At 44.9% G+C, this 17,586-nt stretch overlaps 1 protein-coding gene across 2 annotated transcripts in view; it reads left to right on the top strand.

Annotated features, from left to right (window-relative positions):
• The window catches only part of LOC104871778 (ribonuclease K3), a 32,369-nt gene extending 16,442 nt beyond the window's left edge, over positions 1 to 15,927 (top strand). The window contains exons 1-2 of one of the 2 annotated variants that reach the window (XM_010637865.3): positions 14,677 to 14,858; positions 15,203 to 15,921. In XM_010637865.3, coding sequence (XP_010636167.1) covers positions 15,208 to 15,663 — 456 coding nt within the window. In that variant the 5' untranslated portion in view covers positions 14,677 to 14,858; positions 15,203 to 15,207 and the 3' untranslated portion in view covers positions 15,664 to 15,921. Of the gene's footprint in view, positions 1 to 14,676; positions 14,859 to 15,202 lie in introns of those variants that run through there. The other variant, XM_010637864.3, reaches the window with a different exon arrangement.
• The last annotated feature ends 1,659 nt before the right edge of the window (positions 15,928 to 17,586 follow it).

Raw genomic sequence — 17,586 nt, 5'->3', positions numbered from 1 at the left:
ACTAATCAATATGTTCTATTGGGTTTTTTTACTGTTAAAATGGGAGTGTTAAAGGGAGAGTTGGCATGTCTCAGAAGTCCCTTTTGTAAGAGATCATGTATTATGGGAGTTAATCCCTCTAAACTAGAGCGGGGGAGGGGATATTGTGTCAAGCTGGGGAATTGTGAAGGATTTTTAAGGAGAATTCTGACAGGGGGACATTTGGCTATTGAGGGAGAGTGAATATCCCACACTTGAGGATTAACAAGAGAGGGGCTAATCGGCCAGTTGGATTGGGAAGATGGAGATTGGAGGGCTTGGGATAGTACCAGGCAGAGGGAAGTTGTTGGAGTGTTGGAAGGGCTTAGCATAGAGAAGTGAATAGAGGTTTTAATTTGGGATAAAATATCATGGCCCAATAAGGGGACCGGGAAGGATGGAAGGACTAAAAATGAGTGAAGAAATGTAAGATTGCCAATAGTGCATGATAGTAGGGGGGTCTGGTGTGGGCATTGTAGTTGGCCTTCTACCCCAACAATAGAAGTCTGAGAAAGGGAGGTAGGCCCCTAGTATTCTCGTAGTGTAGAGAAGCTGGCACAAGTATCCAATAAGAAAGAAATGGTCCTACCTGCCACAGTCAAGATTACCCTGGGCTCCTTGGGGGTGATCTGCATTGGGCCAGATGTGCCAGGGCCTCTTCATTGTCCCTCCGCTGTTGCTAGACCTATCAGGTCCGCATGTTGGGGGGCTATGGGGCTGACGGTCTGATGGTGGGTGGATGCCAAGGGACAGTTTGTACCCCAATGTCCCTTCTGGTGACATCTGGGACAGGGCTAAGTTGGCACCCTGGGATTAGGACAGTCTTTTGTCCAGTGGCCTTCCTTATTATACCTGTAACAGGGGCCTGGTGGTTGGGAGCTCCTTTGTAGGGCTTTTCTTCCCTGTGGCACAGGTGGACTGGTTGAATTAAGAGCCTGTGTTTAAATAATTGATATTTTTTTGTAATTTTGAGGTCGTCTTGGCCATGGTAGGCCTTGAATGTTGTGGCCAGGACCTCTGCTGGAGGGGTTAAGGGCCCCCAATGAAGCTTTTTTAGTTTAAGTCTAATGTTGGGGTAATTCTGAGAAAAGAAATGTATCATAATTAATCTCTGGCCATCCACAGATTCAGGGTCTAGTTTAGTATGTTGGCGGAGGCCATCCGTCAGCCTTTGTAAAAAGGTGGATGGATTTTCATTTTTGTCCTGTATGATTTCATTAAGCTTTTCATAATTAATGGACTTCATGGTGGCTCTGCGGAGCCCATGAAGGAGACAATTAGTGTACCTGTTTCGAGCTTCAATTTCCACCTCTGTGTTGTAGTCTCATTCTGGGTCCTGATCAGGGACTGCAGCAGCACCTGCCCAGTGGTGATTGTTGGTTAAATGTTCTTGGTCTGCATGTGTATGAGCCTGATCCAGCACTCTTCTATTTTCCTTGGGAGTTAAGGCCTTGGTTAAAACTACAAAAAGATCATGGTAAGTTAGTTGATAAGACTGAGTCAAAAGTTGAAATTGTTTTATAAAGGTAGTTGGATCGGCTGTAAAAGAACCAAGTCTGGCCTGAATGAGAGCTAGTTCAGACATAGGAAAAGGAGTATGAACATGGACAATTCCTTCAGCTCTGGCTACCTCGCCCAAGGGAGCCATTGTGTGACCCATATGTGACCTGGAGCAAGTGAGGGGTGGAGTCGGTGCATGGGGTGGGGCAGTGGGTGGTTCAGAAGAAACGAGAGAGGTGGGAGATTTAGGGGGTAGGGAGGAGTCAGAGGGGGTGGGAGGAGGAGTGAGAGGTCTTGCCACCCTGTAAGGAGGAGGGTAATCTGCCGGATCTGGTTGGTTTGAAGAATCCGGAAGGAGGGGGGGTCAGTTGTAGGGCTACCTTGAGACAATAGAAGTATGGGAGAGACTTTGGTGGTGGAACAAAGAGAGGATTGGTTAGCCAGATAGGAAAAACCTTGGACATATGGGATCTCTGACCATTTTCCTTGTCGCTCGCACAAGTTGTAAAGGTCTCTAATCAGACCCGATTCAAAGGAGCCGTTAGGTGGCCAGATGTTTTGATTGCCTAATTTATACTGGGGCCAAATTTGAGTAGACAAATGAATTAGCCATTTGGATTTTAAATCAAGACCCTCCAAATTCCTGAGTAAGCATCCCAAAGGAGAGTCGGCGGGTATAGAGGAACCAGAGCCCATGACCACCAGGACAGGAGGTTATCAGAAGACCGGACATCTCCGAGAGTTCTGATAAAACTCCTCTTTTTCTAGACCCGGTCTAGAAAGCTAAAATTCGGTCTCCCGCGAAGGCATCCCTTACATGAGATAGGAATTTATGCGAACTAAGTCCCGGACTTAGTTCAGTTGAGTCCCGGACTCAACGGAGGCAAACCCGGTTTGCCAAAACTGAGGGACAGAGGACCTGGGCCCCGGCCTTGTCCCAGATGTGGTCCTTGTGGGTGGTCTGGGGTCCCCGTTATTCTGAAGACTCCTCAAAAGGGGAAAACTTACCCAGAAGGAGGATCAGAAGATCGGTGAGTCGGTGGTGGCTGTAAAGATGGTGACAAGGAGAATGGCCGCGGACGTTGGGCAGGGGCTGAGCAGGGGCGCCCTGGAATCTGGGTTTCAGGCCTCAGGCGCTTTAGCCTGTGGGCCTGGCAATCCCAGATCCCACTTCTGACACCAATGAAAGGGGGTTCGCGTGTCCTTTCAGGTGTCCCTTCCCAATTAGGCCACTCACACACCGAGAGGTCCAGAAAGAGATCTTTATTGTAGGGAGGCGAGCAAGAGGCAGGAAGGCAGAGAGAGAGAGAGAGAGAGAGAGAGAGAGAGAGAGAGAGAGATGAGGAGGAAGAAGCAGAAGGAGAGAGAGAACAAAGAAAGGAAGGTCCTTTTATCAGTTTTGGGGTGGGCTATTGCTTATTTATGAGGAGTGAGCTACTTTTAACCTATCACAGGCCAGATTGCTTTTATGGGCCCAGTCCTGCAGACACAGGTTTCAACTTCCTGGACCACTGTGGCCTTGTGGGGGAGGGAAACTAGAAATAAGGGTATGAGGTCATTTTAGGAGCCAAGATGTACCAGGAGAATGTAGCCTGTGAGGCGGCGTCACAGTATACTTTAACATGATCAATTCCCTAACACAGTCTCCAGGCTTGAAGGGATCTACTGGGTCTCTCAGGCTTAGGGGCATTCTTTCTTGTTCCAGGCCTTGGATCTCTTGCATGGCAATTCCCAAAGCCTGCACCTGCCTCCTTAGGGTCAATTTTCCTAGCTGGAGAGATTACCCTTAAATTGATCTCAGATTGTGGATTGCCAGACAAACAAGTGCTCATAAGGGGAATATCCGGTTTGTTTTGTGGTGGTGCCCTGGGCCCAGAGGAGGACCATGAGTAGGACTCGATCCCAACTCAAATGGGGTTCTTGGAAATACTTTTTCAGCAGTTGTTTGAATGTGTGTGTGATTTGTGTGCTCTACTTTTCCTGAGCTTGTGACTGATAGGCTCATGAATTTGCCTTCTGTAAGACTTAAAGTCTCACTTCCACTCCATGGAGCATGAATAGTCGAAAAGGCCTCCATGATGCTGGGCCCTAACACCCAGCGAGGCTCTGGGAGCTCGAAGGTGTGGGACCTAAATTACAAACCCTTGCTAAATGGCAAAGGGCCTAGGAGACAGTGTCCTGAACCCCTCCCATTGTAGCCACAGCCCCGACCTTTGTTCCAGCCCTGGCCTAAGAATGTGAATCACTCTTGTATTGTTTGGAGTCCGGATCTGAATCTACTTGTAAATTAGAGACTCCAGACATAGAGCCCAAGCTAATTGACAAACTGTTTGCTCATCTGGAGTGTCTTAGTGACCTTTGAGACATCCTATAGGTGGTACCTGTTACTCATCAATATGTGACTGCTGACCACCAGCTCAGGTCAGCAGACCTTTGTCCCCTGTCTGTGAGCCCAAAATGTTAACCCCCTCTTTTACTCCCTATAAGAGGACCTCGGCCCCTGAGCTAGGCGCCTCTCTGAGCCACCTGGCTCTGGGAGTGCCGTCTGGCCAGACTAATAAAGGTCTTTTACCATCTAGCCTGGTGTGTTCCTTCCTGGGTTTCTCGTTCTCTGTCGAGCTCCCGGAGCCTCGCTGGGTGTTGGGCCCAGCATTGTGGAGGCCTTCTTGGCTGTTCACGCTCTGTGGAGTGGAAGTGAGACTTTAGGTCTTACAGACGGAGAAATGAGAAACCCAGGAGGGAACACACCAGGCTAGATGGTAAATAGACCTTTATTAGTCTGGCCAGATGGCACTCCAGGAGCAAGGTAGCTCAGAGAGGCAACTGCTCAGGGGCTGAGGTCTTTCTATAGGGTGCTTCTAAACAAAAAGTCAGGGCACTCACAGAACTAACTACCAGAGGACAAGATTCCAAACACAGGAAATGTTCTATGGTCACCTTTTGTCATACCATTTGCCCCTGGGCAGGCTGTTAGCCAAGTTAGTAATTAGTATATGAAGAAGCACAGTCTGGCCTATTAGCACGGAGTCACTTTAGCTTATTCAAGTTTTACACCTCCACTTTCATTATGGTAAGGGACTCCAGGGGAACTAAGGAGATTGGGCCTGGTCTTACCTCATCCTCCTAAGTTTCAGTTACTGTCAGTCCGATGAAGTAACTGATGATGGCTCCTTCTGGGGAAGGTAGGCTTTAGCAGATGGTCCCCTACTTTTAGAATTCTCATTTCCACTACCACTTTCTGGGCATTCATTTTTCTAATGTCCTCTTTTTTTGCATTGTGTACATTGATCCCATTCTAGCCTTGGCCAATTTCTAGGTCTTGGCCCAATCTGACCCCTTTCCCAACCATGTCCAGCCCTCTGTCTTTTTGCAACTTCAATTACTTTCCTGTGAGCACCACTGCCAACAGATCTGCCTTTTTTTTGTTTTGTTTTGAGCCTCTGATCAGTTTTTTGTTTAGCCTCCTGGTCATGGCTGATGTAAAAGCTGGGTTGCATTCATGCCGATAGAACCCTGCAGTTTGTGTAGCTTCTGCCTCATGTCTCCCTGTTGGAGCAAGTCTACAAAATTTAGGGGAAAATCATTTCACAATTAAATCACGTTTAGGCCTAGTTCTCCTGTCCACAGGCCAGCTATGGCATGTGGAGACATAACTGCATTTTGGCCTCCAGTCACAGCTAAAAACCTCAATGGTCTGGTGATGTTGTGATGCTCCAGGACAAAATGACAGCAGCTGAAGACCTCCTGGGAGGACCAAAATCTTCATCTGTGTAGTTCTTCATTGTTCTAGGCGTTTTGCCACTGCTGCCACCACTACCCACTGAGTGATCTTTTATATTTGTTTTCTCTGGATGTACTGAACTCTCTCTGCCATGAGTTATCTGTTAACATTTGTTTCTCCTGATGGACTGAATAAAGGTGGGGCAAGCTCAGGGGCTTTTGTCTTGCTGCCCAGAGCAGCATTATCAGTCCTAAGGCTCAGTTTCTTTGCTAAGTCACATTTTTTCTATCTTTTCTGTCTGATAAACTAATTTGCCTTGTGCTGTCATGGCTCACAGTGTAAGACCTAAAGTCTCACTTCCACTCCACGGAGCATGAACAGCCAAAAAGCCCTCCATGATGCTGGGCCCTAACACCCAGCAAGGCTCCGGGAGCTCGACGGAGAAACGAGAAACCCACGAAAGAACACACCAGGCTAGAGGGTAAATAGACCTTTATTAGTCTGGCCAGACTGCACTCCCAGAGCCAGGTAGCTCAGAGAGGCAACTGCTCAGGGGTTGAGGTACTTTTTATAAGGTTTTTCTAAACAAAGAGTCAGGGAATTCACAGAAAAAGACTGCAAACACATTGCTTATCTTATGCAGGAAATGTTCTATGGTCACATTTTGTCAAACCATTTGCCCCTGGGTGGACTGTTAACCAAGGTAGCAATTAGCATATGAAGAAGCACAGTCTGGCCTATTAGCATGGAGTCACTTTAGCTTATTCAAGTTTTACAGCAGGAGAGTGGAACTTTCTGCAGAGGTTCTAGTAACATCCCCTTTGCCTGTTCCCTGCACCCCCCCCTTTCCCACAGAGGCTGCATTTACCATGCACTGATTTTCAGCAGCCTCAGGTCTGAATAGGGTGTAGGGCCAGAATGCCTCACAGAGTCTCCTTAAAACTGGCTTGGACTTTCATTGGTTCCCTGGAGTATTTTTGAGATAGTTCCCATATTTATTGCTTTCCTGTTAGGGAATTGATCATGTTAAAGTATGCTGTGACGCCGCCTCACAGGCTGCATTCTCCAGGTACATCTTGGCTCCTAAAATGACCTCATACCCTTATCTCTGGTTTCCCTCCCCCCCAAGGCCACAGTGGTCCAGGAAGTTGAAACCTGTGTTTGCAGGACTGGGCCCATAAAAGCAATCCGGCCTGTGATAGGTTAAAAGTAACTCACTCCTCATAAATAAGCAATAGCCCACCCCAAAACTGATAAAAGGACCTTCCTTTCTTTGTTCTTCTCTCTCCTTCTTCTTCTTCCTCCTCCTCTCTCTCTCTCTGCCTTCCTGCCTCTTGCTCACCTCCCTACAATAAAGATCTCCTGCTGGACCTCTCGGTGCGTGAGTGGCCTAATTGGGAAGGGGCACCCGAAAGGGGACACGAACCCCCTTTCATTTCCTCCACCCTCCTTTAAGCCTCACCAGAGAGCCTCTTTGTTTCTCTGCAAGTGCTGTAGTTGAGCTGCATTGTTTGGATCTCATTGGGGGTCTACCTCAGGGAATTGGTCCGGAGCATAGATTCGAATATTCATCACCCCTGGTGGGGCACGGCTTTCTAACTAGTGGGGGGCTGCTTGGGTCACTCTTTGGTGTTCCCCAGTGTTAAATAGCATCCGGAGAAGCTGTTTGCAATCAGCCAGGTTGGATTATGTCTCTGGAAGATGGATTGCATCAAATCTATAATGCCCTGGGGCTTCCCTGTGTAGGAGGGAGAATGGTGTTTTTAGTTAAAGAGGACAGTGGTTAGAAGGGCTGATAGAGCTCTATTTTCCTGCTTGGATTTGGCCATCCATATCATAATAAGTGGGCTCCCCAGTTTCCCTAAGGGGCATCTGTAAGGCTCTCACTTGACCTAATCAGAGGTGGCTTCGATGATCAGTTGGGCCTTTCCCATTTTTCCACCCTGGAAGAGGGTTCCAACTTTTCTCTCTGGGGCCATGCCTGGGACTCTGTCATTTGATCCTGTTTTCCCGGTATGGTGGCTTCAGTAAAGCGGGGGTAGATTGGGATGTAAGGGGGAGTTCTGCCTCCCCTGGCAGCTCTTGCAGGGTGTTTCTCTTACTCACTTTGTTGTCCCTTTTTTGTCTCTAAAGTTACCAGCAGGGTTGATTCCTCATTCCTTTTTGTTTTTGGCTCAGCCCAGGTCACAAGTGTTTTGCAGTGTACAGTCAGACAGGGCTGTAACTGTGTGAATCAGGCTTGGACTATATTCAGCCATAAGTCGGTGTAAGGAAGTTGATCTGGGTGCCCTGGCTACTCTCCATCTCCAGTTACCACCTGATGTACTCATCCAATTGTTTTCCTGTCTATTGTCCCCTTAACCAGGCATCCCACATTAAAGGAGGGCCAATAGATTTCACAAAGATTCTCCACCTCTGGGGGATAACTTTCCTTAAAGTTGTTTAACGTGGATTGTAATGGGGTAGGTCTTGGTATTTTCCTTCCCTTTCACTGCCTGTTATGGTGCAAATCACTCTCAATCACTTCTGGTTTGGATCTATTAGACCATCCCCCTCACAGGAGTTTTCAGGTCCTGCTTAGCAATCTGAGGGTTCATATAAGCCCCATCTCAGACCCCACAATCTATCTACCATTTTTGGGGTACCTCCATAAGCCTTATGTGGATGGCCAGTAGTTCTGGTCAGCCCCACACACGCCCGAGGTGTACAGTCTACACGAAGAGACCTGCAGCCTACACAGTTCACTCTGCTCATTCATACACAATCATTCATCTCCTCCACACCCTCTGCGAGCCTCTCTCTGGGATACCCCTACATATCCAGCTTGGCACCCTGTACTTGGGTGCAGGTGGACTGTTCAAAGCATCCTTCAAGAGCCACTCCCACTGCAGGCAACTCCTACATTTCCAGATTGGGGCTGTAGGCTTCCTCCAATTTAATCCAAGTCAGATTACTCAATTACTTAATCCAAGTCAGTATACACCAGGAGGTGATCAGCCTCCTCTTCTGTCATTGTGGGACAAGTCCTTCCTCTTCCCAGGTCCCAAAATCTTACCACGGTCCTGTAGCCTGCTGTTCCAGAATCATCCTGTAGCCTCTCAGGTTCTGTTGTGCTGACAGGGGAGGACTCTGGGCTGTGAGAGGTCAAATTCCCTCTCCGAGCTTAAGTCTCACCTGGTGGCATGGGGGTCTTGGGCTTCCAGTAGCTCAGGGCCCCCATGCCTGCAGGCAAAGGAAGCAGCAAGGGTGTTGTGTCCAGTCCCCTCACGGTCACCAGGAAATGTGGGATTTTAAGAGACTAGAGAGATCAACAGGTGAAAGAGGAGGACTTATTTTTAGGTGTACACTGATCAGCAGAGTCCTATCTGAAGGCTGAGCCTCAAACAAAGGAAAACCTCCAGTTTTTATACATTTAGTTAGAGTGGGTTGCCATGAAAACTGGAAAGGGGCAAGCGGAGTTACAGAGGTGAGACAGAGGCAGTTAGTTATTCATTCATTCAGCGACGGCTTTATAATTTAGCCTTGAAAGAAAACAGAATCCTGTGAGAACAGGATGTCTAGGACTCTGTTTACAGGAGCATAGTTGTTAATCTTATCTGTAACAGAGCAGACAGGGGTCAGCAGTTACTGAGAGGGGAAGTTCAAGGTGGAATTGCTCAAGGCTATGAAAGAAAAAAAACTTGTTTTCATTTAACTTCTGCTTTATTTAAAGTTATGTTTTTCCCTGCTGGTTACAAAACCCTTATAAAAATCCCAGCCTTACACTCTGACAGTGCAGTCCTCTCTTGGACTACTCTGCTGCTCTCGTGCTGTACATCAAAAAGCTCTTAGCTTCTCTATGTTCCAAATTCTCTTACTGCCCATGGTACAGGCCTTGCACCCGCAGTACACCTTTTGTGCCATGGTTTTTATTAAAGGATTAGAAGATAGTGATTTAAATCAGTATAAGAGGAAAATGGGTTTAAGAGCAATTAGTACAATAGCTTTGTCTTGTTGCTTTGGCTTTCCTCGCATCCACTCCTTATTTGGATAGCTTCTTGTTTCTTTGCTTTAGGCAACTATTGTGTCAGTCAGCGCTTACCAGAGAAACAGATTTAATGCAAGATATACAAGTATATAAGTATTTAAAATATTGGCGTACAATGGTTGCCCCCAGACTCAGGGGTGGAGAGTTGTGAAAGGGCTGTCTGTGCACTAGAAATGTGAAGGATCCAGTCAAACGGCTGCGGCTCACTGCAGCATTCCCTGTGAGTCCTTGTCAGGAGGAACCAGGGTCTGGAATGGAAGGCTGAAGAGTGTCCCGGGAACCAAGAGGGAACAACCAAGGCGAAGGTGAACCTCGGAGCTCCTCTGAAAAAACAGAAGCAAACCTTTCTTCATTTCCCTATTATTGCATTCAGGCATGAAGCCAATTGGCCAGTGTCATTCACTCGCGGGTGGGTCTTCTTTCTTCAGTAAGTCCCTTCAGACACACGCACAGTACTATGTTGATCCAGTTTAGCTGGGCCTGTCTTGCTCAAGTTCACACAATCAGTTAACTATCACAACCATCTTTCCTCTTTTGTACCCAATATTGGTGGGACTATGTATGAAGAGAAGATGCCCAGTTTTCTCCACTGAACCAAGGAAAGGTCATGAGATTTGGGCAGAATAACTGGGTTCCCTTCTATAGGATACCAGAATAGCCTATCCCAACTTACGCCTAAAGAAAACCACAGTATTCATCCCAAGATACGGCTAGGGAATTAAACTTTCACTTTCAATGAATTAGCATTCTAGCTCTTCTTCATCATCACCAGCATTTGGTGTTGAAAATTAAAAATAATTTTAGCGGGGCTGGGGATTTAGCTCAGTGGTTCCAGTGCCTGCCTTGCAAACTCAAGGACCTGAGTTCTATCCCTGATACCAAAAAACAACAACAAAAAACCCCAAACTAATTTTAGCCATTCTAATTGGTATGCAGTAGTATCTCATCGATGTTTTAATTTGCAGTGCTCTATGTATTGGAGTGATTAAAAGTCACCAAATGGAATCAAAATTATTTTAGACTTCAAATATCTGAACTACACAAGCAAACACAAACACACACTCAAAACACCACTAAGTTTACGTAGAACTTCCTAAAATTTCAGCTGCCGCAGACCTTCCAAGGAATCTTCCTGCAGACTCTTGCAGAGCACACTGTCCCAGTGAGTCCCTCCCTGCATCCCTGCATTCAGGCTCCTCTGTGACATCTCTTGGGCTCTGCACCGAGCCAATGAGGTGGCCAGGATGACTATAAACACTCTCACAGCTACCAGTACCATTCCCATGTAAACGTCATAGGGCACAAGCGGGCCGGTGCAAAGAGAGCAATTTCCAGAATCATGGCTGTGAGTCCCAAGAAGGAAGAAGGAAGAACTCTTAGGTTCTACACTTCTTACACATTCTTATTAGCTGGCTGGTCCTTGGCTTATCCAGCAAATCTTGGAACATTGTGATGGTTTGCTGGTCCTTTGCACAGGCCTGGAATTCAGTCTCACTGGGAGGCAGGAGGATGGTAAGTTGGAGTGCCTTAGTACTCAGAAAAATGAATGTATCTTCTATGAATCTATAGGGAAACTTCCAGTCAAGAAGAAAGATTTACATTTATCATCAAAAAGCCATTCACAACCAGCCATAGTGGGGCAAAACTGTAATCTGAGCACTGTGGGAGGCTAAGGCAGGAAGATCACAAATTAGAGCTTGACCCAGGCACAGCATAGCAACTCGGTGAGGCCCTGTCTCAAAAATAAAGAATGGGCTGGGAATGTAGCTCAGTGAATAAGTGGGGCTCAATCTCCAGTACCTCACACACACAAAACCTTTCAGAACCTTCTGTACTTTTCTGTCAAAGCGCTACATTTTTTTTGTTAGGTTGGTTTATAAACTTTACTCTTGGCTGTTCTGTTCAGTACTCATTATGGAGTTTCCCCGTGTGTATGTGTAAACTTTGTCTTTTCTGCTGTTAGTCTGCTCTGTTCTTCTGTTAATTTGTAGCTTGTCCTAATCTTGTACAGTCTAGGTGACCTCTGCTCATCTTCTTGGGTGAAGTGCCTATTCTTGCATTTTGTCCATATTTTAAAATATGACTTTACCGAATAGTTTCTCTGGTGTGAATAAGCTATAATAGTACATAAGATCCTAATGAGATAATTGACATTGTGAAATAGGAAGAAAAGGGCTAAAGGTGTAGGGAAAGTGGGAAGGGTAGGGGAAAGGTAATAAGGGAAAGAAAAAAATAAGAGAAAATGAAAAAATGGAAATAAAGTGTCTGTAAATGGGGAGGGGAGGAGCGGGTGAAGGGAGGGCAGGAACAAGGGGTAAAAATGAGAACCAAGATCTGTCATGTAAAGGTACAAGATCCCAATAATGAGTGTAACTGTACTGTGTACCTAAAATGTAACAATAAACTCAATGAGAAAAAAAATATGGCTTATTTGTTTTCCTATTGTTGAGGTTTAACACTTCTTTATACTGTTGTGTAACTGTCTTTCATTAGATATATTTTGTGCTAATATTCTATGTTTTTCTCTGACTTGTCTTTTCATGCTCTTGATACTATTGCAGAGTAGGAATTTTTTGTTTGAATGAAGTTTATCTTGTTCATGTTTTCTGTGATAGATTGTACATTAGGTGTTCTATCTAAAAAATCATCACCAAGTCCAAGATTGTGTACACTTTTTCATATATTATCTTCTGGAATTTTTATGTAATCTTTTACATTGAGGCCTATGAAACATGTTCTGTTCATTTCTGTAAAAGGTGGAAAATATAGATCGATAGAAGCACGTAAGATGTAGATCTATAAAAAGACTTTTTTGACATGTGGCTGTATAGTTGTTCTACTATCGTTAATTACAAAAACTATCTTTTCTCAGTTGAGTTATCTTTCTTCAGTGTCAAGTTCAGTTTGCTATGAGTTCATTTCTGGGCATTCTATTCTGTTCTACTGTCCTATTTGTTCATTCTTTCATTAGTATCACACTATCTGCTATAGTCTGGACCTTGACAAAGGCCCGTTGTTGAAGGCCTGGTCCCCAATTTGTGCGTCATTGGGAGGTGTTGGAAACTTCAGGAGGCAGATCCCAGCGGAAGGAGTTAGGTTACTGGAAGCATGACTATAAAGGGGAAATTCAGATCCCAGCCCCTCTTCTTTCAGTATTTTGCTTCTTGGCAACCATGGATCATGTGTGTAAAATGTTGCTCTAGCACATGCTACTGACCATAATCATTGCCTTGCCACAGGTCCAAAGAACAGGGCCAAATGACTGCAGGCAGGGACCACTGAAATTATGAGCCAAAATAGTACTTTACTGCTTCTAAATTGATTATCTCAGGTATTTTGTAATAGCAATGGAAAACTGACTAATATACTTTGTTGATTACTGTAGCTCCATAATGTTTTTGAAGTTGAGTCCTTTTAGGCTTCCAAATTTTTGTTTCTTTTTCCTCATCTTGTGGATAATTCTTGATCTCTGTCTTTCCAGATAAACTTCAGAATTAATTAGTAATCATAAAATAACTTTTTGAGATATTAATTGAGACTGTGCTTAATCTACAGGTCAGATTAGAAAGAACTGATACCTTAATAATATTGACCCTTTCTATCTAAAAACATGGAACATATATTCATTTAGTTCTTGAGTTTCTTTCGTCAGAGTTTTATATTTTTTTCTTACAGCAATCTGGCTAAAATTTTTATGTTTCCTAAGGCTTTATCTGGTTTATAAGTCTTCTAAAAGGCTCCCTGCATTGAAGGATTGGTTGCTGATGGTATTCTGGTTTTAACTTCACAGGTAAGATCATAATTTGATGGTATTTTTGAGCCATATTAGCAGCAGGAGGGGGGCCTTGTTGAGGGAAATAGAACATGGGGAGAGATCTAGGGGACCATACCTGGTACTGGTACTTGGACCCTTCCTCTCTGGATCTCACTCTCTCACTTTGTTTCCTGATGGCCATGAAGTGACCAGCTTTCCTCTGGGATGCCTTTGCACCACCGTGTTTCTTCCTTGCCGTAGGCATAAAGCCAATGGGGCCAGCAACCAAGGACTGAGCCTCAGAAACTGCGAGCCTAAATAAATTTTTTCTCCTTTAATTTGTTTTTCTTAGGAATTTTTTGTAACTGAAAGGATAGTACAGATATTTAAAAATTAGCACTTTTAAAAGTTAGATTAATTCTCCAGCTTTCTCGTGATGAGAGGAATACTTTTGATACAACTAGACTTCGTACACTTTTTTTCCTGGGTCCTCTACTGGGTCACAGCCTGATGTATTTCCTGGTGTTTGTTCTACCTTTTCCATAAATTGATGTACTAATGTGAGTGGGAGTTGGGGGGAAGGAGTTGACTACGTGCCCTCCCAATTTGGTGAGATTGAGAATAATTTTTCCTTTTTTAATGAAATTTTCTCATACCCTTGAGGCAGATAGGCAAATGAAAACAGACAGTCAAAGCCTAGATTTATTTGATCCTCTAACCCCCTCCCAACCTCACCAACTCCAGCTCCCTGTCACACTGGTCACAGCAAGAAAAAATCTTACAAAAACTCCTTACACACTTTATTAGATTGATACCTAATATTTCACTTTTCTTTGTGGCAACATGAATGGTATTGTGTTTGTAATTTCAAACTCCCACTATTAATTTCTGCAATTGACTTTACGTCGGCCGCGGCAGCACATGTGTGTAATCCCAGCACTCAGGCGGCAGAAGCAGGATAGTGAGCTCTAGGCTCTAGGCCAGCCTGAGCTGTACAGTGACATAGTGAGGCCACGTCTCAAAACAAAGCAAAACAAACAATTTTGTACATTAAACTTGTATCTTCTAAGTAGTCTCAGTGAGGGTAATCCACAAAGAGACATCAGTTTTCCCCCGTAGATATCTGGAGTCATTAAAAGCACAGGAGAAGAGTGGTGAACTTATTATGACCCTGCTGGGCGAAGACAGATCTGGAGCAGACTGGACTGTGAGGAACGGGGCTGGAGGCAGCGGGTACGTGTGGGCAGCTTTATGTGAGCCCTCTAGGAAAAACCAAGTTCAGGATAAGAGCGCTGCAGCAGCAGTGGAAAGGGAAGAAGAGAAGGAGAAATCATAGCTGGGTGTGGTGGCGTACGCCCGTAATGTAAGCATTCCTCAGGTGGCTGAGGCAGAAGGGTTCCTGTAAGTCAGAGGCCAGCCTGAACTACATAGTGAGACCCTGTCTAAAAAATCCAAACAAGGAAAATGAAAGAAAGTGAAATCAGAGAGCTTCAAAAAACTGAAGGTGGTAATTGAGGAGTAAGCAGTAAACCTTCATCAGGAAGGGATTAGTTCCTTAAAACTGTTTTGATTCATTTTGTTCTGCAAATGAGAGTCCTTCCTGTTTAAATACTAATAATGATATGAGCAAAAAGAGGATATTTAAAGATCTAGATTCTCAGCCTCACTACAGTTCACATCTGCTAAGAGGCAGGTTTCTCTTTCCTGGGTTTCAGAACCCGCCTTCTGGGGCCGGGCACAAGCAGCCCTGGAGGGCTGGGAGAAGAAAAGCAGAAGGAATCCTCTGAGCCTGGACTCAGCACCGCTCTGCGCTCCCTGGGAACCCCGGACAGACACCGGTAAGAGGGGAGAACTTCGGGCTGGGATGGGCAGGGCAGTGAAGATGGCTGGGAGGAGGTGGTCGGGGATGAAGGTCGACATCTCAGGAGGGAAGAGGTGAAACACCCAGGCGTCTGACAGGAGGGTTGCTGCATGCGTGAGAACAGGTCAAAGGGGACTGGGCTATGGCAAGGAAAGGAAAGGTCTGCTCGCCTCACGTTCCTTCACTGGGACTGTGGGACTATGTGAGGGAGGCTTTTTAAGGAGGTATGAAATCTCAAAAGGCAAAACAAGAATGCAAATAGTTATGAATAATAATTTTGCTCTTATTGCTACCACCATGATCTTCCCCTTTTCTACACAGAAAAGATGGTGCGAGATGTGAGATTTCCTCTCCTATGGCTGCTTGGGCTATTGGTGCTACTGTATCCACTGTGGGCTCTGCCTAAGAAGCTCACCAAGGCTCAGTGGTTTGAGATCCAGCACATACACCTAAGTCCTCTCCAGTGTGACAGGGCAATGAGTGGTGTCAACAATTACACCCGGCACTGTAAGCCTTTGAACACCTTTCTGCACGACTCTTTCCAGAACGTGAGTGATGCCTGCACCTTACAAAACATCACCTGCAAGAATGGTCAGAAAAACTGCCACCAGAGTGCAAGTCCTGTCAAGATGACCCACTGCAGGCTCACTGGAGGGAAGTATCCTCACTGTGGCTACAAGGATGCTACCCAGTTGAAATTCTACATCGTGGCCTGTGAACCACCTCAGAAGAGTGACCCTCCCTACCCGTTGGTTCCTGTACACCTAGATGGGATCGTCTAAGGTTTTGGTCACATTTCCTTTCTTACAGTTTCCCCCACTGCTTTCTTTCTTTCTTTTTTTTACTTGATGTCCTTCTACCTCCCTCAGAAGAAAGAAGGATGGTTCTGGGAAGATGAAAGTGCCTCAGATACTGGATTAGACTTGGGAATGATATATCCATATACATGTGTAATTCTTTTTTGCTTTGGAGATCTCTGTTGAGGTAAGACAAATATGGAAAGGGGGAAATGCAATGTAGTGTCAGACTTCATTGTGCTGTATTTTGCAACAATAAAACCACTTCCTGTTGCATTTTAGTGCGTGTAACTTTCTGTTTCCTTTCAGGTCATCACATGCTAGCATTCTAAGGGGAATTACTATGCCTTTAAAATTTTTTTATTAGTACTCTTTTTTCTTTTCGGGTATCGGAATCTAACTCAGGACCCCACATTTGCCAGGCAGACAGGACAACACTGAGCTACATCCCTGGCTCTGATACATTCTGATATACAGAATGAGCACATCCTTGTATAAATAGGGACAGTAATAATGACCCACACAGGAGCTAATAGCACTCTGCTTTACCATTTCTCCTGTGGAATTACTTAATTCCTTCAATGGTTAGGCAAGATTATTCTGTAACGTGTGTGAGGTAATTTTATAAATTTCATATATGGTGAAAAGGGGTTGCTCATAGATTTCAATTCATCAGAAGAAATTGTACCACATGTTTATAGCTCTAGGAAAAACAGACACAATACAGTCACAAGGCGGTATTTTATTAAAAATAATTTTTTAGCCTTGGTAGCATCTCTTCCAAAAAGAAGTTCTCACTTTGATTATTTGAGTTCCTGATTAGCCTTAAAATACCTTTAAAAAGTGGCCACGTTGTGCCTCTGTTAGCTCTACATAAATATCATCCAGAGCTGCATGGCATCCTAACTCTTAAACAGCTTCTCATTTCAAGAGAGCAGTTCTGGGCCTTCCCTTGCACCAATTTTCCTGTCCCCTCAGTGGTCACCACCTAGTCCCGGAGACCTGAGTGCTGAGAGGTGTCGGATTGTCCTGGTGTCCTGTGGGATGACTCTGGTCAGACCTGCCCAGTCCTCCCTGAAATTGTGGTCAAAGCACAGCCCTGAACAGATTCTTCTTACTGCTTCTTACATAATCCTCCTGTAACTATTTGCCTGCCTTCCATGGCCTCTGTGGTAAATTCAAGTGGCTTAGTTGCTAGGAAAGACCTTGGGGTTAAGGGTGTATTTTTATGAAACAGATTTTAGCACAAACATGTTGAGAAGGGACCCTGGATTCTTGATATGATTTTATTTTTAGTATTAAAAGACTGCTGCTTTTGGGCTCAATGCATGGTTCTGTTGCTTAAGAACCACATCAGTGTCATATTAGCCACTGAATCACAGGATAATTATTCCATTATTTGCAGTTAAGGGACGTTGTAAGGTAAACATGCTAAGAAAATGTCTTCTGCAATTGAGGTAAAAACAACTGTTGAGGACATGGGCCACAGGGTTGCTGAAAGGCTCATTGGTATGCAGCATTTCTTCAACGCAGGCCCTTTAGCTGCTGATAACGAGCCACCAACCGTCAACACTGCCTTGCACACAGCTGCCCTAAGTACCATGGTCATTTGTGGGAACGCAGTGCATAATCCTTGCTTGTGCCACCTGAAGGGTTTTCCCTTCAGTAATATGGGGCTGGTTAATTGTACTCCAATGTGGAGAAGGAAGTAAGTGTTCATAGAGCTTTACCTTAATGTGCATGAATAGTCAATACATCAAGTCTCTAGTTCCGTGTTTCTGTCTTCATTCAAGAAAACCATGTGAAAAGGTGAGTTAATATTAAAATGAAATATTAATTAATGGTATAGGTGGACAGGTGCTCTAGTGAAGGATGCTAGAGATGTGGAAAATACTGAGCCAAACAGTC

The sequence above is a fragment of the Fukomys damarensis genome, unplaced genomic scaffold (genome assembly GCF_012274545.1).
Source record: "Fukomys damarensis isolate Sample0158 unplaced genomic scaffold, DMR_v1.0_HiC HiC_scaffold_17, whole genome shotgun sequence".
NCBI lineage: Eukaryota > Metazoa > Chordata > Mammalia > Rodentia > Bathyergidae > Fukomys > Fukomys damarensis.
This window is presented reverse-complemented; position numbering and strand designations above follow the sequence as displayed.